The 25,767-nt window shown below is 34.6% G+C and overlaps 2 protein-coding genes across 2 annotated transcripts in view; both read right to left on the bottom strand.

Moving 5' to 3' along the window:
• LOC125651188 (uncharacterized) overlaps window positions 1–25,767 on the bottom strand; it is an 82,520-nt gene that overhangs the window by 6,517 nt on the left and 50,236 nt on the right. The window contains exons 18-41 of the mRNA XM_048879770.2: window positions 20,364–20,555; window positions 20,221–20,273; window positions 20,105–20,115; window positions 19,880–20,004; window positions 17,740–17,877; window positions 14,812–14,864; window positions 14,425–14,532; window positions 14,073–14,183; window positions 13,892–13,929; window positions 13,705–13,802; window positions 13,312–13,473; window positions 12,966–13,015; window positions 12,727–12,749; window positions 12,474–12,589; window positions 10,904–11,056; window positions 9,601–9,653; window positions 8,589–8,702; window positions 7,303–7,346; window positions 6,925–7,016; window positions 6,645–6,797; window positions 6,469–6,512; window positions 4,433–4,464; window positions 4,200–4,306; window positions 2,567–2,728 (exon numbers count right to left, since the gene is read on the bottom strand). Coding sequence (XP_048735727.2) covers window positions 2,567–2,728; window positions 4,200–4,306; window positions 4,433–4,464; window positions 6,469–6,512; window positions 6,645–6,797; window positions 6,925–7,016; window positions 7,303–7,346; window positions 8,589–8,702; window positions 9,601–9,653; window positions 10,904–11,056; window positions 12,474–12,589; window positions 12,727–12,749; window positions 12,966–13,015; window positions 13,312–13,473; window positions 13,705–13,802; window positions 13,892–13,929; window positions 14,073–14,183; window positions 14,425–14,532; window positions 14,812–14,864; window positions 17,740–17,877; window positions 19,880–20,004; window positions 20,105–20,115; window positions 20,221–20,273; window positions 20,364–20,555 — 2,232 coding nt within the window. The remainder of the gene's footprint in view (window positions 1–2,566; window positions 2,729–4,199; window positions 4,307–4,432; window positions 4,465–6,468; window positions 6,513–6,644; window positions 6,798–6,924; window positions 7,017–7,302; window positions 7,347–8,588; window positions 8,703–9,600; window positions 9,654–10,903; window positions 11,057–12,473; window positions 12,590–12,726; window positions 12,750–12,965; window positions 13,016–13,311; window positions 13,474–13,704; window positions 13,803–13,891; window positions 13,930–14,072; window positions 14,184–14,424; window positions 14,533–14,811; window positions 14,865–17,739; window positions 17,878–19,879; window positions 20,005–20,104; window positions 20,116–20,220; window positions 20,274–20,363; window positions 20,556–25,767) is intronic.
• On the bottom strand, window positions 20,206–22,496 carry LOC130054888 (uncharacterized). Its single transcript, XM_056165958.1, has 5 exons — window positions 22,299–22,496; window positions 22,044–22,075; window positions 20,709–20,803; window positions 20,364–20,555; window positions 20,206–20,273 (listed from the first exon to the last, which is right to left on the bottom strand). Exons 1-5 carry the CDS (start codon window positions 22,339–22,341, stop codon window positions 20,216–20,218), a joined length of 420 nt encoding a protein of 139 aa, XP_056021933.1. The 5' UTR covers window positions 22,342–22,496; the 3' UTR covers window positions 20,206–20,215.

Here is a 25,767-nt window from a genome sequence, read left to right as displayed (position 1 = left end):
AAGCTTAGTGTGAAGGCAGCTGAACGAAACAGGTGTGGAGAAACAAAGCAAGCTGGATACGTTATCTAAGCAAATCGTCAGGTTCCTAATTTATTACCGACAATTTCTTAAGGTATCAGGAAACAAAGCTGCCCTTGCTGCCTTTGTCTCTGACCACATTGTCAGTGTTGCACCCAGTATGCTATCAGGAAACCAGAGAATCATCCTTGCTGGAGGGTTTCATGAAGGACATATAGCAAAACTTGCCACGTCCACAGGAGCAGCTACCATTTCAAGCCTCTTCAGTTCCCAAGACGAAGCGGATACAAGAATGCTGCTTCATGCCATCGATCTGTCTTCCACTCATGATCGTCTGGTTGTTCGAAGTGATGATACTGATGTTTTGGTGCTGCTATTATACTATTACAGCAAGGATATTTTAACTGATTTTGTATACATACAATCAACAAGCAACGTTACTTTCCTCTCCATTCCATTGCGGCAAAACATGGTGTAAAGTTCTGTGAATGTCTCCCAGCAGCACATGCACTTACGGGATGTGACAGCAAAAGCAGTTTATATCAAATAGGAAAGCGTGTTGCTGACACAAAACTGCAGGAACATGTGGGAAAGAACATTCATTCACTGACAACATTTGGAATGCAGAATAACGTAGAAGTAGATGTTTCTTCTGCACGTTCTTATGTCCTCAGATTGTATGGAAAGAAAACGAAGACATGTTTTTCCTTGGACCAGCTTTGGTATCTCCTGGCCTCGACAACAGACAAACCTGCCTCACAAATGCCACCAACAGAAGATGCTTTCAAGCAGCATTTCCTCGGAGCAAGGTATCAGGTCAGCATCTGGTGTCAAAGTCACATCGCCAATCTGATCCCAGATACTCCTGTTGGCAACGGGTGGTATTTGTCAGATGGTCTGCTTGAACCAGTAATTTATACCAAAGAATCATCACCAGTGGAAGTCCGCGATCTCACTCATATATTCTGTACAGACCATGACTGTCAGCACTCCAATAAGTGTCACTGTCTGCTGAACCACCTTCACTGTACTGAGTTTTGTACATGCCATGGAGACTGCCAGAACATTCTAAAGGCTGTTACTGACTCTGACAGTGATGATAATATTAACTGAGTATCAATGACGATTGTAACTTGAAAATGTATATTGATTTACATTCACAACTTATCATTCACTATATCTCTTTTTCTTTGTACTTACGGTGCACTTATAGCATATATGACATAAGTGATTGTAAACTTGTACAGTTAACAATCATTGAATCACTAAACTTATTGAAAAGATTGTATAAGCATATACACGTATGTATATCACGTAAGACAGTTACATGTATAAGTGATGCATAGTTATTTCACATGTCATATTGACGACAAAGTAGATACGGTGCTTCCAACAGTGTTAGGTACTTAGATTTACTTGTGATTTTAATGAATTATTCAATATATTTTCATGTCACTAGCATTAACAATTACTAAATACCCAGATGTACAATGTACTTTTTCTTAACATAACTGAAGTTGTTGGTATAAATATAGTGGGATATTTAATTCTAAACTTGTTGCTATTTGGCTTCAACTCGTAAATGGTTTTCTGGGGTGTGGCTTTTAGCATATCAAAATAACATTGAAATAAAAATCCACCAACTCCTTAATTTCATGTAACTACGGAGCGAAGGTACCCAATGACTTAGTAGATGTGCCATAGGTTTATAGAACAGCACTAAAACATTTTATCTAGACTCCAATACAGCTTATTTATGATAAATTTGCATTGCTTTGCATGATTAACTACTTTATCTTCGATATAATTGGCATTCTATACGAATGCACAAATGTTTAACACTTTCTCAAATTTGGGGGTGGGGGTAACATTTTGCAGTCTTACAGCCTAATGGATTATGCCACACATGCAAACTATATACCAGTCGAGAGAGGAGTCAATGAGACAAATTGTGATATGTAGTATATGCAACTTCTGTGATGAATCGGTCTGTCAGACGCACGAAATGAGCGTACTAGGAACGAAACATGAAGACGTTTTTGACAATTTAAGTCCATATTTCTTTCATTATCCAAAAAACCTGCTCAGTATTGTCATATAAAAGTCATGATACAATTGGCAGGGTTAGACTACGTGGTTTAGAACCAATTTTATTTGATTTCCTGCATAAAGTCAGTCATAATTAGACAAAATATACTCACTAATTTTTTCACAAAAAATAGTGTGACTTTGTGACAGAAATTCCAAATTTAGGCTAAGTCAAACACATTTTATCAGACTACAACCATCATTTCCAAATCTACAGAAAATTCTGCATCAAATCAAATAGGTTGTACTTTGTTCTACCCTAGGTTGGGGTTACTCCCATTTTTAAGCCTCTTTTGAGAAATGACCACATCACTATTAAGAGTTGTTGGTGTTATAAACAACCTAATGCAATTTGTTTCTGCTGTAAACTATATGCATAGAAAATTCGAACTATAAAGTGATAATAATCAAGCAAATGGATTGTACTTGATAAGTAAGGAAACAAATTGTAATAAGTTACCCAGATACGTATCCCTGAAAACAGTGTTCTCTGGTGATGCCATTGTCTGTAGCAGATGACCCAAACCATATATCCATAACACATTCTTCGGTCGGAGTAGAAGAAACGGAATTGAAGATATGAACCAATGCGTCATTTCCTAATCTGTGTTTAATTTCTGGACTAAAATAATTAAAATGCGCGAAATGAAGATTTGTGCTGAAATAATTCCAATGCAATGCGTGTACTACCTATGAATATTATGGAATATGCTATACAATGTTTGTAAGTAGTTTAATGAAAAAGGTGGATATGACGAACAGTGATGAATTTCATGATTCAATACGTGTAAGAATACAAAAAAGAGAGAGTAGAGCAAACACATGCCCTTAGAAACAACATATATGGGATCAGGTGTCCAAGAAGAGTTAGAATGCGACCCTATGACAGTTTGTATTAGTATATAGGCTTCTGATACAAATGGACCAAATGAAATGATCTATCTATAGAGATGTCTCCATCATTGATATTTTAAATGTATTTAGTGACCCCACAGTTTCCTCCTCGTAAATCAGTCCATAAGGATTAAACTCTTTTGCGAAGATAGCGTTAGAAAAGTTACAGTTCAACTTTTCCCAAGTTTTTATATTGCAACCAATGAAATCATTGATAATGAAATAAATTTGCGAATACTTATCATTTCCATTAGTGGAACTCTTCAAATTAAAGGCGCGTAAAGTCGTGCTACCGGGACAACATACGTAAACATTACTTAGGCATACGTAATATAAATTATGGTATCGAATACATATTATAACCGACTGCAAACCACGACACTGATTAAAATTCTAAAGGCAAATTTAGGAATTGATTATTCTTACAAGGATCTGCCAAATCTAACCGATATAAAGCATCAATCGCAAGAAGAACTGTGAAGGGAAAAACCAATATGCACATCCGACACAATAACTTTTCTTGTAATTAATGGGATTCATATGTTATTAAAATTATTCTGTCAGACTATGAAGACATTCCATTTTAGCATACAATTTGGACAGGTTCATATGGGCATGGACTTTGTAATCGTTCATGTACCTCCCCCCCCCCTCTCTCTCTCTCTCTCTCTCTCTCTCTCTCTCTCTCTCTCATTTTCCAATATTTTAGAATAAGTTATATATTTGCCAAATTGCATTTTTTAAGACGTTTATAACACTAATTAACACAACAAATGCGTTTCCAAACTGCATCTAAGCTATTTTGAAAATGACAAAATATTGATTGACTTAGGACAGAGAACATCGTTGTTTGGAATTTTTGAATTAGGTGTAGAAGAGTTTAAAAAACATGTAACATTCTTGATAAACTAGTGTTAAAATATTTTAAAAATGCAGTTTGACCAATGGCTATTTTATTTAAAGATACACAATGTACTTTAACTTTAAAAAAAAGGTGGGGGGGGGGGTAGTTGCTATGAACGTTTCGTTTATGTCCCAGTAATCTCGCACTTGCTCGCGAGACTTGTGCATTTTCTTACCAATGACGCACAAGAGTCATCAAAGCGCGATAATTCTAATGAGCTGGTAATGAGAAGTATTGGGAATTGAAATTGATACATGAAAAAGGGGAAATATTGCAAGAATTTAACGATGCTCACCATTTCAAGTTACTTCCTTTGTTCAGAGAAAGAGTAATATGGCATGGTTTTCCTGGCGTACAGCTGAATTCAGAGCCATTGTTGGCTGACGGAACGATGAAATGTGGCTATTTGAATGTTATATAGAAAACAAAAATAAGTGAAATAAAATTATGAATAACACCACACGATTAGATGAAAGAGAAGTAATATTTTTTATTTCAGTTATAGTTGTTATGTTTAAAGGTTTTTACCTCGCCATCATCTGTTGGATCTATTGTTGTGGCTGCGAAAGAAAGAAGTAAAAGACATATACAAATCAGTCCTATTCAGGAATGTAAGTGGAATGCAAGTAACTTAGGTTTCATTCCTCAAACTACAGAATCGCAGTTTTTAGATTATTTTCTTAAGCTATTTTTCATTATATTGTTAAATCATAAATGTTTGGAAAGATGAATCAATGCTTATATTCCAAAGAAATAACAAACACAAGAAATTGAACTACTCGTATACTATTTTATGCTCTTCAAGGACGAATTCAGGCATTTTTATAAATGTACCTAATTCTCGTCGAAATACATGTCTTATCATACTACGAGTATATGGTCTACGTAAATCATTTATTTTACAGTAGTTCCATAAGATAAATGTCACCAACACATAATGAAAGGTGAAGATAGCGAACAGTGATCAATCTCATAACATAATGATGGGCAAACACGGACCCCTAGATACAAATGAGGCGGTTCAGGTGCCTAGGAGGAGTAAGCATCCCTTGTCGACCGATCACATCCGCAGTGAGTCCTACGTCTTGATCAGGCAAACGGAGCCATCCGTAGTCCAAAAAATCAGTGTGCCAAGAACGGTCTTACAATCGGTATGAAACACATCATATAGCTTTCAACCCAATGATAGGTTGTATTGGCAAACTAGATCATTATAACTACCATAGAATTTGCGAAATGTTGCCTTTAAACGAGACTGTTGAAATCCCTGTAACATCAACTTGTTTATCAGTAACATTCCTCGATTTATAAACTAATCATACACAGAACAAGCTCTTGTTGTGAGATCTAACCATCACAGGCAGGTGATAATCGAACATTGCTACATAAATATGGGAAGTTGACAATGGAGAGGCATAAATCATCCTGTTTGTCATACAGTTAGGTTGTTTGTTGCTGTTGATATCCATTTTCAATAAAATATCTAAGTGCAAAGCAGATGTGGAGGACTCTGTGGTGTATTCTACCTCGAGTTCACAGGTATATATCAAATCGACATACGAATGAAATTGATTATTGTTGATAAATAAAACATCGGTGATCTATCTGAATGTCGAGTTTTCTTCTCATGTATAAAGTCTTGAATAAACTCTGCTTCATAAGAATATAAAAACATGTCAACTAACAAAGGAGCACAAATCGTGACCATGGGAAATCCAAATGGCCGGGAAGACCTGATCTCCAAAGACTACGAAGATATTGTCAATGAGGAACTGCAGGATATTTTTTGTTTCAACTTCAGAGTACTTGTGCGTGGAATCAGATTAGTGTTTAAGAAATAATTTTTTAGATGACTGATAACTAGATACGAATATTGAATATTTCCTTTTTTGATTTTTTGCTGAAGAAGCAATTGTTTATAATGTCAAAAAGTGTAGTCCTTAGTTCATCACTGGGAGTGGTCGTGTAAAGTGTTGAAAAAGTCATACATTGTGATGTAGTTGATTTGAGAAAAGTTTTTAGATTTCAAAACTAAAAGTTGTGTAGAATATTTTAGAATCCACAGTTATATCTTGTGGCACATTACAATTAAAGCTTCTCTTTCATAGCTGTTTTAAAATATTTTCGTGAGAAGCAAAAGGGGCTTGGTAGAACATTCGCTCGATCCAGCAATGTATCTTTCTTGTAAAAATCAACACAATTTTAGCACAATTAGACTATACAAAATTTTAAATAATTTATAGAAGATATGAGATTAATCACTGTAGGTTATATGCGCAGGAAAACACCGATTATAGTACCAATATCAGCAAGTAGACACGTCTAGCATGAAAGATGAAGAAAACGAACAGTGATAAATCTCATAAATCCCGGATAGAATTCACAATTGAGTGTAGGAAAAACACGGATCACTGGAAACACCAAATATGGGATCACGTGCCTATCTATCTAGGAACATGCGTGTATATTCCGTATTATTTTTAGTATACATTGATCAATGTTTGTTATTTTTACTTCTTCATTAACGTATGAAGGTCAACAACAAAACAACTTTATCCACGTACTTGAGTCTGTCACGATTTGGCAGCAGGTTTCATCATATACGTCACTGTAACGGAAATAAAAAATACACACAAAATTGCAATTCTTAAACAGTACTATTCTTAAAGTGACATCATACGATTAAATTGTTCAACGTTGAGAAGAAAAATAGTCGTTATTATTCCAGCCAGATACTGACCCCGCAGTTGAGGATAGGAATAGGCAGAAATCGTCTGTTCCTGGCCTTTTGTGAATAACATTGACTCTCCCCGAAAAGTCACGTGAACCTACGACTTTAGAAGATGTTAAATCTTTTGTATCGATATATGTTCCATTCGACGTTATATTAAATCTGAAAATGATAATAGAATTATGTTAGGAAAAGAGGAACAAAGTAAATAAGTCTCGTAATGTACGCTTTTCCCTTCTTTGTTCAATGATACAGTAAAAATATATACTCAACATAGAGTAGAACTTACTGGTCAATATTGGATACTGTAAACTGGATGGCACAGACTTTTGATAGAGGACATTTTATCAATTTTGGCAACATTAAATCTCCAAATAGAGGCTAAAATAAAATAAAATAAAACACAACCATTTTTCAATTACTGACCAATTATATTTGAAATTCTTACATTATGTCTTGGTAGATATATTATGATCAATCATTACTACTACCTACTGATTGTCAAAAAATAGGAGAAATAATTTTACAACAGATATAATCCGTGAATGCTATTCTAAGCTTTCAACTCAGGTTAGCTAAATAAATAATGAGTACTGCTACTGACGTTTTATAATTATATTGAGGTAATGATTGCAGTGATTATATCATTAAACATATTCTAACTTACGCTTCCAGGATAGTAATTCTTATCTCCTTGAACTTCTCCAGCATCTAGAATACCCCAATTTTACACTTCATACAATAACTTGGTAAAATAATTCAGTATAATATTTGTTTTCAAATAGGGAGGTCAATTGAGTACATGGTTAGCATTAAAAATGCACCTTGTTATTGTACGTTTGCTTATTTTAGTGGGATCTAAATTTTAGCAGTGAACCAAGAGCGCTAACTTATTACTGCATTAAATATGACATTCCCTATACAGTATCATACATACACGAAGCGTTAATCATAATTTCACCGAATAGTGCATCAGCTCCGACTACGCCAAATTTAAAATACGTTAAAATACAGAACAAGTTTTGTAGATGTTATAAATTTTCATTAGTTGGAATGCTTTATTACGCGTATCATATTGATTGTGAGGTCGTGTTCTCTATATTGTACTGATTTTAAATCTGTCATTAATTCGAATGCTTTATTACGCGTATCATTTTAATTGTGATGTCGTGATCTCTATATTGTACTGATTTTAATAACGGATCAGACACTCTCAGGTTGTGACTTGTGAACAGGGGCGCTTCGTCCCCTTACGTAACCGCCTCCATCTCTGGTGTTTCCAGGGTTTGTGTTTGCACTTCTCTCAATTGTTTTCTTTGATTAATGAGATACTTTACAATGATCCTAAACCAGCCACCGTTGATATTCCAAATAGTACTTTTAAAAACAATTCTGATCTCTGATCTGACTAAAGTTTGCCCCGTTTTCCTTAGAGATATAGGGGGTCACCGCGGGTGTGACCCGTCAGTAGGGGATGTTTACTCCTCCTAGGAACCTGATGTGTCCAGAGGTCCCGTGTTTACCCTGTTTTTGAATTTGTAATCTGTACGTTATTTTCTCCTTGTTATTGATTACATTACCTTTGCTGCCGTTTAATGAATATTTGGTACAGGGACATGTGATACTGGGATGTATTCTTATGATCATATTACTCGTGTGTTCTTTTAAATTCAAGTTTACCGTTTCTTTCCATAATGTTATAATTTTTTAGATTGAAAATATTAAATGAAATGATATAGTTTAAAGGAATTTGATTTTTATGCGTAGATTTTTGTCAAGGGGACACCTAAAGGGATATCAATATTCCTTGTATTCTAAAAGCTAGGTAATCGGTTATTAGTACCTCTATATAATGGATTTCACAAGAAGCATACATGGTAAAAATTAAAATTCCAAATGTCGTTTGTCACCATTACATGTACATATTCCGTGAAAGAATCGAAATGAAGTTACCTGTTGAGCAATTTTGGCCGGAAAATCCAGATCTACACCGACAATTTGCATTCATCATTCGTGCATCACAGAACCCATCGTTGTAACAAGACACACCCGCACATACGCCTCTCACTGAATCAGCAGATCGAGAAATTTATTATACAAGACAGGTACTGACAACTTTAACTGACTGAAGGAGACATAAAGACCACGTCACATAGACAGCTTTCAATGAATAGAGAAGATTAAAAGATTTTTAGCATACACTTTTAAAATAAAACATGTCGACGCCTTTCACCAAAAAGAGGAACTATAATATGACGCATGCAGACAAATATGATTTTCGTTACATATTACAAATATACAAATGGCATAAAGAATGGTTTATAGGAAAGATGATTAAATACCGTATATTGCTTTACCTTCTGTTATAATATACTAACAATACAATTAAGTGATCGTGTTGGTGAGCTACAAATCATGTTTCATTGGCCAATTATGAGATTGCGAATGGAAAATTAGCTTATCTTCAATAATCACAGAATAATAACTAATATAATGAAAGCAATTTTAACTATGTGGTTATCCAGTCAAGTTTGTAAATTTACTACGTTAAAGTGATCAATGTTACTTTTGATCATTCGTTTAACCGGTCGTTATTTTCGTTATTAAACCTAAATCCGGCCAATCTGGTAAACATTGACTGTATTTACTTTGTACGGCCGGTCGCCGTTGTCGATTTTGACTTCGTTTAGCCATTTTTGACTATGCATTCAAGCTATCACAGTTGTATATTGAGTCGCTGTTGTTATTTTGAATGCATTAGACAGTCACTATTGTCACTGCAGATTATGCGTTTGTCCGTTCAATGTTCCTATTTTTGACTATGTATTCAGTAGGCCACTGTTTTCAATTTTGACTATATGTTTAATATATCTCTATTGTACTCGTTGGCAATGTGCTCAGTCAGCCAATAGTATTGTTGCCATTTTTGACTGTTTATAAAGTTACACATGAAACGTAAATGTACCTGATGTTTTCCGTACAACATGAATTGTATAGCAACGTTCGTCGACGCTAGTCCTGCAAGTAAAAGTAAAATTCTGTAAATAAAGCTGTGATACGTGTATTACTTGAAATAGACATTAATAGAAGATGATGTTTCTTTGTTAATCTGTGATGTGAAACAGTTAGTCCACATTTACAGCTACCAGGTATCTTCTCACGCAGTTCACATTCGGTAAATGTATTATATTTGGCTTGTATTATATCATCAGAAATAAAGTTTATCCTCGTTAAGCTTGTATCAAAAAGATAATGACGAGTGACCAATCTCACAAATCCAATGATTAGGATTATCCTTAAAATTCTTATAAATGATTTTATTTGTATATATATGTACAACCTGGAGGTGGAATGCTGTCTGACGTGTTTCATACTATTGTTAGATAGTTTTTTACAAACTGATTTGGACAACGGATTATTCCGTCTACCTGATCAAGATATAGGGCTCACAGCAGGTACGACCGGTGAACAGGGAATGCATACTCCTCCTAGGCACCTGATACCATCTCTGGTGTGTCTATGGTTTTGTGCTTGCCCTTCTCTTAATTTTGTATTATGTATGGGATTTATAAGATCACTGTTCGATTTCGTCACTTTTGATAAAGAGAACCAATTCAGAGAAGGGTAACTATGGATTCCTATAAACACCAAAAGTGGGACCAGGTGCCCTGTGGCAACCGTCGTGAGCCCTCTATCTTGATCAGGTAAATGCTGCATTGTCAAAATCAGCATATGAATTTCAATTCGTATAAAACACACCAGACAACATTCAACCTAAATGTTGTATTTGCAAATTATATCATTCAAGCGACTATAATTTGCGAAGTGCGTATCACCCTCGGTCACTAGACCCAAGTCAAAAGTTTGGTCCTCATAATTGTATTGAAAAAAAGATTTAAAAGGGTTATAATAATAGGAGTGAAATGCAATTTTCTGTAAGTATTGTAAAATTTGCCAGTGCAGCCTGTTGTTGGATGGAGTGCTGTCTGGCATATTTCATACTAGTTGAGGCCATTTGCACATTGATTTTGATTATGGATTACTCCGTTTGTCCGATATAGGGTGTGACCGGGATGATTGCTCCTCCTGGGCACATGATCCCACTTCTGGTGTGTATCGGGGATCGTTTTGTCCTACTCTGAATTATGTGTTCTTTGTGGGACTTGTGAGATTGATCACTGTTTGTTATCTTCATCTTATCATAAATACAATTATATATTTCATGAATGAAATAATGTTAAAAAAACACAGAAGTAATCTACACTCACCCTGAATCACCAACCAATGAAAAACAGAGACCAAGGCTTGTGATGTTGCTGATCGTGACGACTGCATCAAATACACAGGGTACATTAGTACTATTAGCCTGAGGAAACACGAACACTCCATCCTCTGTCGTTCTGTCTACCTTGAGAACTGGACTGTGAAATAAAAATATAAAACGACAATAGATAATGAATCTGAATATCGCCTTGTTTATTGCTCGATATGGCAAAACTACTGTCAGATACTGAATTCAACCAGCACAACCCCTAATAATTCAGAAATCACTCATCAGGTATGGATGGATTATGCAATGCCTTACATACATATTAGTAGATACTTGAGGGAATAAAGGCAATGTAGCACGAATTTAAAACTATCTACTTTCTCATACGCTATTGCCTCTTCAAATGGTTTTCTGCGAAAAGAAAATGGTAAACCTTGGGTTTCCAATAATACTAGATATCAAGCCTTATGTTTCTTATTCATTTGTTTAACATCTCATTGATATCTGTTTTTCTCTCATATAGGTACTTCATAAACTGTTACTGAAGTTTCAAACATTTAGACTTGGGGACTTGACAATGACGGTATAGCGTCAAAGTCCATCATGGCAGATATTTCATTTTCAAAGGTCTCATTAAAAAGTTTCACTTCTAAATGCTGAGGATTTGAAGGAGGAGAAAGCCCTACTTATTTTTACGTCTCAATAGGGGATGCTTACTCCTCCTAGGCACCTGATCCCACCTCTGGTGTGTCCAGGGGTCCGTGTTTGCCCAGCTATCTATTTTGTATTGGTTGTGGGAGTTATGAGATTGATCACTGTTCGTTATCTTCACCTTACATAGGATCCGGTCATGGGAAGAGAGGGGTTCAAATCTATGACCTACCACTCACACAAGTGTTCTGTAAGTGATGCACCATATATGTATGCAATCATACACGTCAGGTGATTCACAAAATCAAAGACAACGTGGGAGTTTATTTTATTTTAGTTAGGTATATGGAGTTAAATGTGATCTTTTACCCTTGGAATTCAGCATTTAGCTGCCCAAATATACGCTTGTTATAATTAACTTGATTGAATTAAAGTAGCAGACTTCTGCTTCAATAACCTAATAACAAGGACCTTTATAAAATCAATGTTTGCACTGCTTTGAATATTGATTTTGAAATTTAATCAATTTTATATACGAAATTTCTATCTTCACACCCGCCGTGAACTCTGAAGCTTTGATCTCATAAAGTATCATGAAAATGTTCTTATCGAATAGTGTGTGTACTGTAATAACCTGAAGAGTTTTTATTTGAAATCGTGAGGAAAGTAGATATGGACCTGGCGGCGGATGTGACCGTTCAACTGATCATAAGCACCTACTCCCACCTCTGATATGTTCAGGGATTCGTATTTCTCCTACACTTAATTTTGTATTCCTTGTAAGGATTATGGTATTGATCACTATTCGTTATCTTCTTTTTATGGTGATACTAATACCAAAATCTGATATCCACAAGACAATGCGTAAAATATATACGATCCTCACAATCATATAACACTGATGAATAGATACTTACCAGTCTTTTTTGATGATTTTGTTTTTGGCCCATAAACTGATATGGCATTGATCGTGTTGTTGGCATTGAAAAATTGTTTCATTTGGAAACGTCGGTGATACAAAATGAGGCTCCAACTATTCAACACAAAACGATATGTATATATCACATCACAAACCCACACCCACACGGTCGCACGCATTATAAAAGGATAATTGCATCTTAGTGATGTTTTTTTTAGATATACATGTAGAAGAAAATTCAAAAAATTTACCTCATCAGGTTTCAAAGAATTTCCTGGGGAAAAAACATCATTTAAATAAACATACTTTAATACATTTGAGATTGTATGCTATATGGAAATAATAATGGATTTCATTTAAATTTAAAACTACACAGATCTATTCCTTCTAATCTGGAAGACGTATGAGCATGATAAGTAGAGATGGAGTATTGCATCTTATCATTTTAAGTGTCATTCGCTTAAAACGAACTCAAGTACCGCCTACTAACCGTTGATAACGTTTATCTTGAAGCAGATTTCATCTTCAGTTTTACCATTTCTGGAAATACAAAACCGTTATTGATTGTGACTAGAATTTACTCTATCAAATATTCTTATCATAAAATAGAGCCATACAATATCAAAATGACAATCCTTTTAAAAACAACAACTTTAGAATATCGAAATTTTGGCAGCAACTAGAAGGGAAAAACCGGCTTCGGTTATTTTTTATTAATGCAGATCATATTTTTATATTTAACCTAGGTGTGTTTACGGAACGAAGACAACGTTTTCAGGGTTTTTTTCCCCCAGATTTAATGGCAATGATTGTACCCACCATGCTTTCATACATACCCAGGTGTGTTGACCGAATCAATACATAATGTCTTCAGTCCTAAATCCGATCCAATGACGACCATTTTACCATTTAGAACCGTTTGTGATGAAGACAATGGCTGTAAACCTAATTCAGAAACATCTAATGATCTGTCTATCGATCCTAAGACTAAAGTGGGCCTGAAGAATAAGAAATAGATATGTAATTCAACATATTTTTGAGATTTGTTATGGCTTACAAGGATATCAAGATCATTTGAAATAGTTAGGTAAGAAGGTTGCTTTGCGTTTCTCATATTAGGGTTTTGTTATTCAAGAAAATTCATCCGACAATATTTCAATTGGTAAAACGAATGATTAGGAAATAGGTAGATGAAAACTTACATAAATTTTCAAGAGAATAGATCTTACATGTGATGGATGTTTCTAGTAACACTGAAAGAAATTGTACAAGGAATATTCAGGTAACACGTCACTCTCTCCAAAAGCGCCATCTCGGTAAAATGACCCTTCAAAAAGATGGCATTAATGAAAAATCTATCTAGATTCAAATATAAATACGGTACATATAAATTCTAGTGTTTGAACGTCAACCAACCCCATTGTCATTGGTACTTGTAAGGTTTTTATTGGCATCTGAAAAAAAAATGGTATTTTTGTTAACATAGAATTTTGTCCTTCCTTTTTACTGAGAATACACATGTATATCAATTATTAATTATTTTCGTACCAACAAAATTAGAAATCAGAAGAAAAATGTAGTCATGAATTTTATTTACCAAACGAACATGTGGACCCGGTATAGCCTAGTTTGCAGAGACATGTCACGTCATTGTTGACCTTGTAACATACAGCCTCGTTATTACAATTCGTCTTACTGTCGCAAAATCCTAGTGAAAATGATAATGAAAACAAGATACATGTATCATTTTCAACAGTCATACATATATGTATATAATATACATTTAAACAGAAAATGATCTAAGAATCTGCGCACTTAACGTTGATATAGTTTCAATTTTGCATGATTTTACACTGTATTTCTTTTTGTCGATTTCATCGTTTGTTATATTTCATTTCAACGATGAATTGAACTGCATCTATTATATGATTTATAAACTATTGGAATGCCTTTTTGACAATATTTTCCCCAGAATTGTGGTGTACAGTGACATTTCAGATCCCCATTAGGTAGTGTTTGGCAAGCTCCATCATTCTGGCATGGTTTAGATAAACATTCTGAAAAGCATAAATGCTAGATACAATATTTTATGGAAATTGTGGAAATAACTCTATAATAATATTTCTTAATAGTCTTCATTATATTCCATTGATCTACCAATATTCCTAGGTATGCTAAGATACTGTTTAGACTCGCAGTTCTTTAATGCATGCTATTTCAAAATATTGATTTTCTCTTATAGAATTTAATGCTGGTTTTCTGTTTTCAGAATTTTTTTTTATTAAAAACTGAATGTTAAATCATGTAAATGCAGATTAGCGATTTTTGTGACTTACGATCCCGAATGTCATTCACGTTTAACAGAAAGCAGCGGGATTCGCCTCTCAGACTGAAAGAATAAATGCGACATCTGCAACTTAAATATAAGATAACGAACAGTGATCAATCTCATAAATCCTATAAACAATACAAAATAAAGAGTTAGGTAAACACGGACCCCATGATATACCAGAGGTGGGATCAGGTGCCTAGGAGGAGTAAGTATCCTTTTCGACCAGTCACACCCGCTGTGAGCCCTATATCTTGGTCAGGTAAACAGTTATCAGTAGTTTATAATCAGTGTGCACAAGAACGGCGTAACAATCGGTATGAAACACGTCAGACAGCATTTGACCAAATTAAAAGTTGTATTGGTACATTTTATAACTAACATAGAAGTTTCGAAATGCTGACTTTCAACAAGACAATTGAAACCTCTGCACCGTCATCTTCTTTGTCAGTAGCCTGCTTCGATTTAAAAACTGATCATACGCAAATCAATATATTGTGTATCGAATCAGTTGAGATATATAAACACCATATGCAGGTGAAAATGGAATATTGCTATATCAATATGGGAAGTTGACGATGGAGAAGCTGAAATCACCCCGTTTGTCATGAAGTTGAGTTGTTAATTTGCGGTTAATATCCCTTTTCAATAAAGTATCTAAATATGAAGTAGAAGCGGACGACTCTGTGGTGTCTTTTATTTCGAGGTGACAGGGGTATATCGAATAGACATGAATTAGAATCATTATTGTTAACAGAAAAAACGTCGTCAATATATCCAAGTGTCCAATGGAAGGTCACAGAAAGATCATTTTTCTTCTCGCGTACAAGCTTTAGAATAACTTCTGCTTCGTAAGAATATAAAACAGGTCAGCTAACAAAGGAGCACCATTTGTGTCCATGGGAATTCCAACAGACTGTTCGAAGACCTTATCACCAAAGACTACGAAAATATTGTCAATGGAGAACTCCAGTATATTATTTTATTTCAACTTCAGAGTACTTGTACGTGTAATCAAATTGGTGTTTAACAAAGTAATTTTTAGATGACTAATAACTAGACTCGAATATTTCCTTTTTCCATTTTTGTTGAAGAAGCAATTGTCTATGATGTCAAAACATCTAGTATTTGATTTATCGTGGGAAATGGTCGTGTAAAGTGTTAAAAAGTCATACCTTTTGATGTTGATCTGAGAAAGGTTATGCGCTTTCAAATTTACAGAAAGTTCTTTAGAATTTTGGAAATGAAATGTGAAGATAACGAACAGTGTTCAATCTCCAAACTCCTACAAGCGATGCAAAATAGAGAGGTGGATAAACACGGACCCCAAGATATACCAGAAGTGGGATCATATGCCTAAGAGGAGTAAGATGTCGTGTCGATCGGTCACACCTGCCGTGAACTCTTTGTCTTGATCAGGTAAATGGAGTTATCCGTAGTCAAAATCAGTGTGCCAACAACGGCGTGATAATCAATATGAAACAATTCAGACACCATTTGACTCCATGATAGGTTGTATTGGCAAACTAGATCGTCATAACGACAATAGAATTTGAGAAATGCTGACTTTAAACGAGACAGTTGAAACCCTGCACCATCAACTTGTTTGTCAATAGCCTGTCTCGATATAAAAACTGACCATACGCAAAACAAGCTCTTGGGTATCGAATCAGTTGAAAAATATAAACACCATATGCCGGCGATAATGTAATACTGCTACATAAATATAGGAAATTGACAACGGAGAAGCTGAAACCATCCAGTTTGTTATGATGTTGAGTTGTTAGTTAGCCGTTAACATCTATTTCCAATAAAATATCTAAGTACAAAGCAGAAGTGAACGACTCTGTGGTGTCTTTCAAATTCACAGGGATATATTGAATCAACATATGGATGATAATTATCATTGTTAATAAATGTCGATATAATCTAGATGTCGATTTGAATTTTATTAACAGTCTTACCTGATATATAGGATAAGAGGAATATGAAAATACTTATTAATTTTATGTTTTATATCATATATATCTTATCTATATATACGATGTTTCATGTTTAGAATTTACAATTGATTGGCACCACTTCTGGCATATGTTGTGACACAGTACGTTTGATGTTTTTCCTTCACAGCTGTTAATATTTTCGTGAGGAGCAAAGATAGAGGCTTGGTAAAACATTTACTCGATCCCACAATCTATATTTCTTTGTAAGGGTTTTTGTAAAGTTTAGGAATCCAGTATAGTTGCGGTAGTTATCCATCCATCTCATTGATTGTGATATTAAAAGTGTCTAAAACGGAAGCATGATTTTGATGAAATTCATCTTTTGACAGGGCAGTTGGAGTATAAGAACGATTACCAAATGTGAAATTAATTACAGTTGTAATAATGAGCCTTACAAACAAACAGAGACACTGTTGCTACAAGCTTTGTCAACTGGAACCAAAACATATTCTTTATGTAACCTATCTAATTCTTTCATCACTTAGAAGGATATATGGTACGTATTTTTGTTTTGACGTGTCTAATACGGGATTTTAATATTCCTCTTATACTATCTATCACATGATACTGCTAATGAAATACCACTGGATATTCTTCAGGGATTTATTCCCAATTGGTATTTATAGTCTTAGTGACCTTATATATCAGGTGAGACTGTTAATAAAATATCACTGAATATTCCTCAGGGATGTATTCACAATCGGTATTTGACCTGAATGACCTCATCTGTTCATCGGTTGATCCTATTCGAACTTTACTATTAACATTTTTTGAAATGATTATGCGTCGCGCCGCTCTAAAAGCCCAATACTTCTAGAAAGATGTATCAAAATAAAAAGACGTTAAAGAGCATACGACATAAAGACATATTGTATTTGCCGGTAAGACGATCATAATGACGATTTCATATTCTAAAATCAGCTACATCTTACCAGGGCTTTAGGCAAATTTTGTTCGTTCCCGTCGTAGTTGTGTTAGTGCTAACTACTTCATATCGACATAAACCAGGCGAGCTGAATGACAAAGGTTTATACACAGCCACATACTCGTTGTCAGTGATCATAGTAGCGCTGAAATTAAATTCAATGAAAATTACAGACTGCTTGGAGTTAGTACCAATTGTAGCATAATGAATTGTATCTTTTTTGGTATCCATACACTGTATTTTGACAAGGTGTAAATGAAAGCTAACAAAGGCTAAAATAATGATCAACCCTTTACATGCATAGTCATGCTGGGCTTACTGTTAATTACTCAGAATTTGATTGATGACCTCGCACCACAAAACATGGGGATGTCTTCTTTCTCATTTACGTCCCTTAACTAAGGCTGCAGATTGAACAATTTAAGAGTTAATACACATTTGTATCTCTTACAATCCTCAGGCATTTTTCCTTTTGAACGTATTATATTCTTTATAGAGTTATGAGGAGAGTGAGCACTGTTCATTATCTTCACTTCTTTCACTAAAGCAAATCAAGCTCATATTTCTTATGAATGCGTGAAAATAACGAACAATGATCAATCTCATATAAGTTCTATAAAGAGTACACATTTACAAAAACGGACCCCTGGACATACTACAAAATGTGAAAATGACGTTAAAATGTGCTTTGTAGACCTTAGAGTATACAGGTGACTTTTTCACTGAGCATTAACCACGTACATTTACTAACTCTGGGTGTTTTGATTTTAAAAATAAAAATGTTGAGGGACATAGAGGCATATAACCAATATGACAGACAGAAAGACAAAGACACAAACATATGAACAAAGAATTATTAATTGTTATTTAATGTAATCAACAGGGCATCAACAATTTTGAAAGCCAAAATGATCATTCCCTGTGAGTATTTTGTTGTTGTTGGTTTTATAGAGGATAGAAAAAACAATATTATCAACAGATAATTCAATTTATGCCGCTTTGAGAAATTTGTAAATTTTTACACCGTGGGATAGCAACGGATTTTGAGCCAATCAAATTATTTGTTTAGATAGCGTCCTTTTTTCAAGCGTCCTTTTCCAAACTTTCCAAAGCCTGTTATTATGCTGTGAAAATAAAACAAATTTGGCGCTGTGGAACGATTGATTCATCGTGATATTCCTCGCTTTGATAGTATACAGGTTTAGTTACCTACATTACATTGGAAGCAGTGATATTCGAGTAAGTTACTTTTTTACGTACATTTGATTGCAGTATCGCTTGGTCTATGGCGGGGTGGATCCTGATTCTGCGAAAACTCATATGTCTCCGAGGACACTGGTATGTTTGAAGACTTGGGGAGTTTATGTACTTTTCTCCGTATTTAAATATTGGAGGAGTGTTAGGAATGCAGTTATTGTGCACTCACGTCAATTCAGGCCAGTATAAGTTGGGGTTCTATGCATACAAAATGATATAGCCTCCCTTATGGATAACGTTCACTTTAATGATTACAGGTTAATCAGCGCAACACAAATTAGCTTGAAATCATTTACAGCAACATGCATTTGTGTTTTATATGTGTACTGTTACCACTGCATGTGTACATGGTTTCATATGGCCTACAATGATGCTCAGTAAAGCATCAACACTGAATTGTTTAGTATAACAGTTTGGTTCACTTATACTTAGTATAATTCACTCTATTTTTAAAGTACAATTACAAGTTATATAGTACATGGAACATTCATACAATGTATACATAAATGAGTTAATCCGTGGAGGCGTCCAAAAATTTCCAAGGATTAACTCATTTATGTATGTATTGTATGCATGTTCCATGTACTCTATAACTTGTAATTGTACTTTCACTACATGTATTTATCTAGTCAGTCTCAAAGGGGGGTCACACTTTACCTGACACCTAGGTACATGTTTCAGCAGGTATTGTTTATTCAGGTGATCCCCCTTAATGGTTTGTTATACATTTTATTTAACAATTTACCGTATGTCATTCAATAAATGACATATTCGACAAAACTGCATTACAGTGTTTGGTTATTTGTTACTGCTTGGACGGTTTCTTCTCATTGGAGGCATAAAGACAATTATCGTGAGATAGAATTAAATGCGACTTTTCAGCATCTTACCAGCTACTATTAGAATGAGGAGAAGTATACACAAAGAAATGACAGGGGACTCCCTTTTTACATCCGATAGTGGATTCTTTTTCAAGTGTCCCCTCAGCAAATTTACATGATGCACTGGCTGTAGGCTGAAAACAAAGATTCAAACAAAATATATGATATATATTTCATGAATGATACAAAAATAAATAAGGTCTTGTACACAGAATTGATATATTGAATACTTACGGTACCCCTAGCTGAAAATTAAAATTAAACTGAAGGAAATGAATTGTAAACCAATACGCATTCAACTGAAACAGTGAACTTCAAAATATAACTTACCTTTATAGAGGTAAACTAACCTTTTGGTTGTACCATAACGCGGACACAAGATTTGTCAGTAAATATTAGTGGACTGAAATTTAAAAATGTATAACTTTTTGTATTTGATCAGACGTAATGCATCATAAGAGTAAACTTCAACTATAAAGAAAGTTCTACCTACCTTGCAGTCTTAGCTACGTTCAGACAGAGATCGTATTCCTTTGGCGTATGATCAAGTTTTGTGTTTGAGGACTTGGTGAGTTTTATCACTGCCTTGCAGACTGATTCGCTTCCTTCTTTGACGCAGTCTGTCACATCCACAGTGAAAGTTCCCAATTTGTTACCACCAAAAGATGACACCTTTGCTGCCTCACTGTATCATCATTACATCCATGTTAATTAGAAAGTGGCATATGCTTGATACAGTATTTGTCAAAAGTTTAAAAGATTACATCATTCAAATGTTATCTGTTTACAGCATAACAATACTAATGTTTCCATCAATCAACACAGGCTTCGTACAAACCTTGAAAGTATAAACGCAGAAAATTGACAATCATGCTGGCCTGTATCGCACTGAATAGTGGTTCCCAGTCCTGGGGTTGGAGGTACGAAATGGGGCTAGGTACAAAACATTATTTTACAATTCATTGAGTCCTAACTTCAATATGTCAACAGGTGAATCTAATTTACCAAATGAAAATAAACTTAATATACGGAAATGCATTTACTGCATATCTCTCATTGGAATAATGGGATGCGTCTTTTCCAGAGGTTATATCAATGAATCATTAAATATTTCCACGCTGCACGATTTTATGCTTGAGAGAAAAAGATGTATTCGCTGTTGAAAGAATAAATTTCAATATTTGTTAAAGATATGAATTAGTTTAATCATTTAAACCATGAAATAAGCAAGAGATTGCTAATTGATCAGAAGTTCCAAATTCACCTAAAACATGCGATCACGTTTTATATACGTTTGATTTTAATTTAATATATATTATATATTTGCATGTTATTTGTTGTCCATTTTGACATTTTTTCACTCTTGTAGAGACCCCACCGGCGTTAAATGTAGCACCACAACCTTTGACCGAAACATTACGTCCATGATCGTATCCCAAAATCGGGGATCCTCACATATAACGTGCGCTTAGGGAAACAACAAACGCGACATATATTAAACATCATACGTTTAAATTTGCGCTTCATTCGAAAATCAAATCCATGACCTGGTTCCGAAGTGACAGTCATATATAACAACAAAATTCGTACGTGAAGGCATGGCAAACTGTCTACAACAACAAAATTGGCATCATATCAATATCCAATTCTTTCTCATACTTTAAACCTAGACACCTATTACAATATAAACTTTAATGTTAAGCTAGTAATTTTCTAGATCAACTGACCATGTTACATTGTAGCTAAATGGTTAAGAGGTTGCATCGTGACCCAGAGTGCTTGTATTTGAAAACTTAAACACGTAAAACATAACGCTAGAAATAGCTGATTCTTCATCGCACGCGCTGTATTTAAAAGAGAGGCTATTTCTGATCTGGCGAAACGATAACGGTTGTTCCATATCATGGTAGGCGTTGACACAATAACGACACATGGCAAGGCCGCTAAGTATCATACATAAGTCAAACTTAAGCCACTTCACCTAAGGACGTGTCGATAATAAAGGACCCAAAACAAGCAAGTATTTTTAACCCAAATTATCACCATACAATGTAACTCAGCCAATTTATATCCATACATACTGCTTTGAGCATGCCATGAACTAAGACATAAGTGCTAATCTTGATTGAATTAGAAATACCATAATGGTTTAAATCAATTCCCCGAAACTTACAGAGGTTGAATTCACCATGTACAAACTGCTATCTACAATGCATAAATAACAGTATAAGTAAATGACGTTGGTATGTTTTTCACAATGTAATTTTCGATACTTTAGTGATAACTTTCGCAAGAAGAAATGTCGTAAAATTACGATTAAGTACAATTTACAAGTTGTTACATTTATCAGACAGTAGTAAACGAAGAATGAATTCTAAACATCTACTTATGTATTCTTGAGTTGTACTCTCGGTGCCTTTATTCTTACATGTGTTGCAGGTTCCATCACTATCTCTGCCCAAAGCACACATACATTTTGGGTTGTCATTGGAATCCTTGACACAGACAGATGTAGTACTAAGCTGACAAGATGAAGAACTCAGGCAAACAACTAAGGATAACAAGAAGGCTTATATCAATTACATTATTTAATCTAATCTTTTGTTCAATCTAAATTGGTTCTGTACCTGGGAGTGGTCCATCAATTTCATAAGCATGAACAACGAATCTGTTTACAAGTGTTCATTCTAGGCATCACCATAGCTTATCGATATATTTTAATGATTTTACAGAAAGTTCCTTTTCAGTGCATGATGGATAACACTAGAGTATTGCTGTCTGTAATTATAATATTTTGTCTATCATTAACAAACACAAGACATTGGTATATCTAGGAAAGTCTAGTATGTATTCTTATCATCATACAATACTTTACTTTTGGATGGGGTTCTTTCTCTGGTAAATACATATCTACAAACTTAATCCTGATAACAATTGAAAATTGAAGAAAATAAAGAATAACAGCTACTTCATCCTCGATACTAAAGTAGTTTACCCACAATGCCACCACATTTCAAAGAGTGAATAAGAAAGCGATATGAACAAAACATAATGTTAATATTTCAAGTATAAATGTTTTATATGTGCTTTGAAGTTTCTTACAAGTATATGACTCTAAATTCAGAGAAACAGTTGTAACAAAAACACGGCTACCTGTATTATTTTCATAAAATCTTATCCTAAGTAGCAAAATTCAAATATGTTTTGTACCGTATATACTCGCCTATAAGTCGGTCCGCCTATAAGTCGGTTATATTTTTTAAGGTCATTTTGTAGGAATTTGTCATTGACCCGCTTATAAGTCGGTACAAATTTTTGTCAGAATAGGTTGACAATTTCAAATCAATGCTCTAGTGTTTTTACCTATGTTTCAAAACATATTTTGAGAAATTAATAATTATGAGGTGTTCAATATCCAAGCCATATCCGTTTGGGGTTTAAACGCATCCCTTGATCTATGATGGACCATGATCCCTTGTTTATATAAGCAATTATGGTCTCCTAATGACCAGTACCTAACACCGTGTTTACTTAGTGGCACGCGCCTCGCGAAAACTGTTATTGTGGGATTCCGGTATAATTCCTTGTATGAGCAATATACTTTTTAAGAGTCAAGAATGATGATCTAAATTATCTGTTAACAATATTCGATCTTTTATGAAATATATTTCAACCGGTATACATATGAATATTTCAATATTAAATCGGGTTCGTAATTCAATTTTACCGATAAACGATAGATTAGTTGAATTGAAAGTATTAGTTACCGGTATATAAATAATTTTAAACTAGATAAAAATATATAAATACTTGTACTTTATACATGATTTTAAAATACATAAACAACACAATATGTCTAAATATTTGTGAACAATAATCATTTGTGTGGTAGTCCATGATAATCATCGGAGTTGTTTAAAAAACACTACATTACACCGCCCAGAAAAATACCAATCTTTTTAGGACGCGCCTATAAGTCGGACATAGAGTTTTGGACCAAAATTTGACTCCCAAAAAACCGACTTATAGGCGAGTATATACGGTAAGCTATAGCTTGGAGTCGTTTAACTTTTACGTTAATGCATTTATTTGTTGTTAACTATAGCCCAGTAATCTTTCTTACACTTTAATGTACGAAAATGGCAAAGCCAACGAATGTTGGTCAATCCTACAATTCCAAACATAATTCAGAGTTGATAACGGGGAAAGTACGGGTACTTGGAATCACCAGAGGTGGGAGCATGTGATTAAGGGACAGTAAACACCCCCCTGTTGGGCGGTTACATCCGTTGTATTCTGCATTCATAACCAGCATAAGATAGATCCAACAACTGGGATGAAAAACAGCAGAGAGCACACTGACCAATGACAGCCTGCTTACTCAAACAGTGCTACAGAACCTCCACATCTCTTACTTCAAGACCACCAAATCCCCCTCAACACCCCCTCGAATCCTAACTTCCGTATCAAAATCCTAATTTTGCAACTAATTGCCTTTAGGAATATGCCTTGATCAAAATAAAGTACATGTATCGTCATCTTTCACCTGTGCCCAGTCCATAGGTAAACACGATTGGCTTTCTTTATTCTAAATGACTATGCTCATCGGGGCGTTTTCACTGTCTCAGTGTAATATAAAGATTACTGTAGCACACACTGTAGATAAAAACATGAGACTTATATATCAGCAAAATAAACTGAAATTTTTTTAATAATTTGACAAACAGATTTATAAACATACAGCTTGAACACTGGATAACATTTTCTCCGCGATACAACTATAGACCTAAATGTCTTAACGTACTTTTGTGATGTCATATAATATGCACTGAGGTACATTTTGTGATTTTTGTTTTAACTTTACTCCGGACATCTTAACCCTGCTGCGTGAGAGACATACACACTATACCAGTATGTAGTTGGAAATGGAATATTGTTACATAACTATGCGAAGATGACCTGGAGAAGTTGAAGTCTGCCCCAATATTCAATTGTCAGCCTAAAATCAACGCCTTTGGTCAGTTATATGAAAAATGCCGTGACTAAATCCAAGTCCACCGGATCACATTGAATAAAATTATGCCTGAAAATGAATATTGTTATTATACGAATCATCCTCGATATATTTAAATGTCCAATTAAAAACCACAGCAAGAAATTTCTTCTCATGAAGAAGCTTCAGAATGCCAAGCCTGGTCATATAATACATATATATTATTACGTCTTGTTGACAGGCCCGGGTCATCAAATCAAACTTCGCGTCTCGTGTGATCTGATGATCCGCACCTGTTAACTCGACGTGATCCAACTCTTCGGATCAAGTTACTGTAGTAATGATGAATTTATTTTATACTCCCTTCTGCATTTTAAATCCACAGTTATAAGATAATAAATGTATCCCAAATTATCAAAAACACAGACATACCATGAAATTATGTTTTGTGTACGCTGTTTTGTTTTTTGACGGGGTCAATATTTTCCACAAATAACGTTGCGTTGATGCATTTTGACGTCATTGTGACGGCATCAGTTTCAGAGGATACTGATACGGAATCAGAAAAGCACAGTGTGGTGATCCGGAAAACCGCACCACACGCTGTGAAATCCACAATATCAAAGAACGATACATTTTATACCAATTGATAATCTAATAAACTGTTCACAAAATATAAATTTTTCCGACTTCCATTTTTATCAAAAAAGCAGCTCTTTATGAATTCAAGATATATAGTATTTGATTATTTTGAGGAATGGTAAAGGAAATTGTTAAAAGGTAATACATGTTAATACCGTTGATATCTATTTTTCAAAAATATATGGTATGTGATTTCAAATGTACTAAAGGTGCTTTGGAATTAATGAGAATCCATATTTAATTTGAACCACTTCTGGCGTAT

Source organism: Ostrea edulis, chromosome 5 (assembly GCF_947568905.1).
Source record: "Ostrea edulis chromosome 5, xbOstEdul1.1, whole genome shotgun sequence".
In the NCBI taxonomy this organism is placed as follows: domain Eukaryota; kingdom Metazoa; phylum Mollusca; class Bivalvia; order Ostreida; family Ostreidae; genus Ostrea; species Ostrea edulis.
This window is presented reverse-complemented; position numbering and strand designations above follow the sequence as displayed.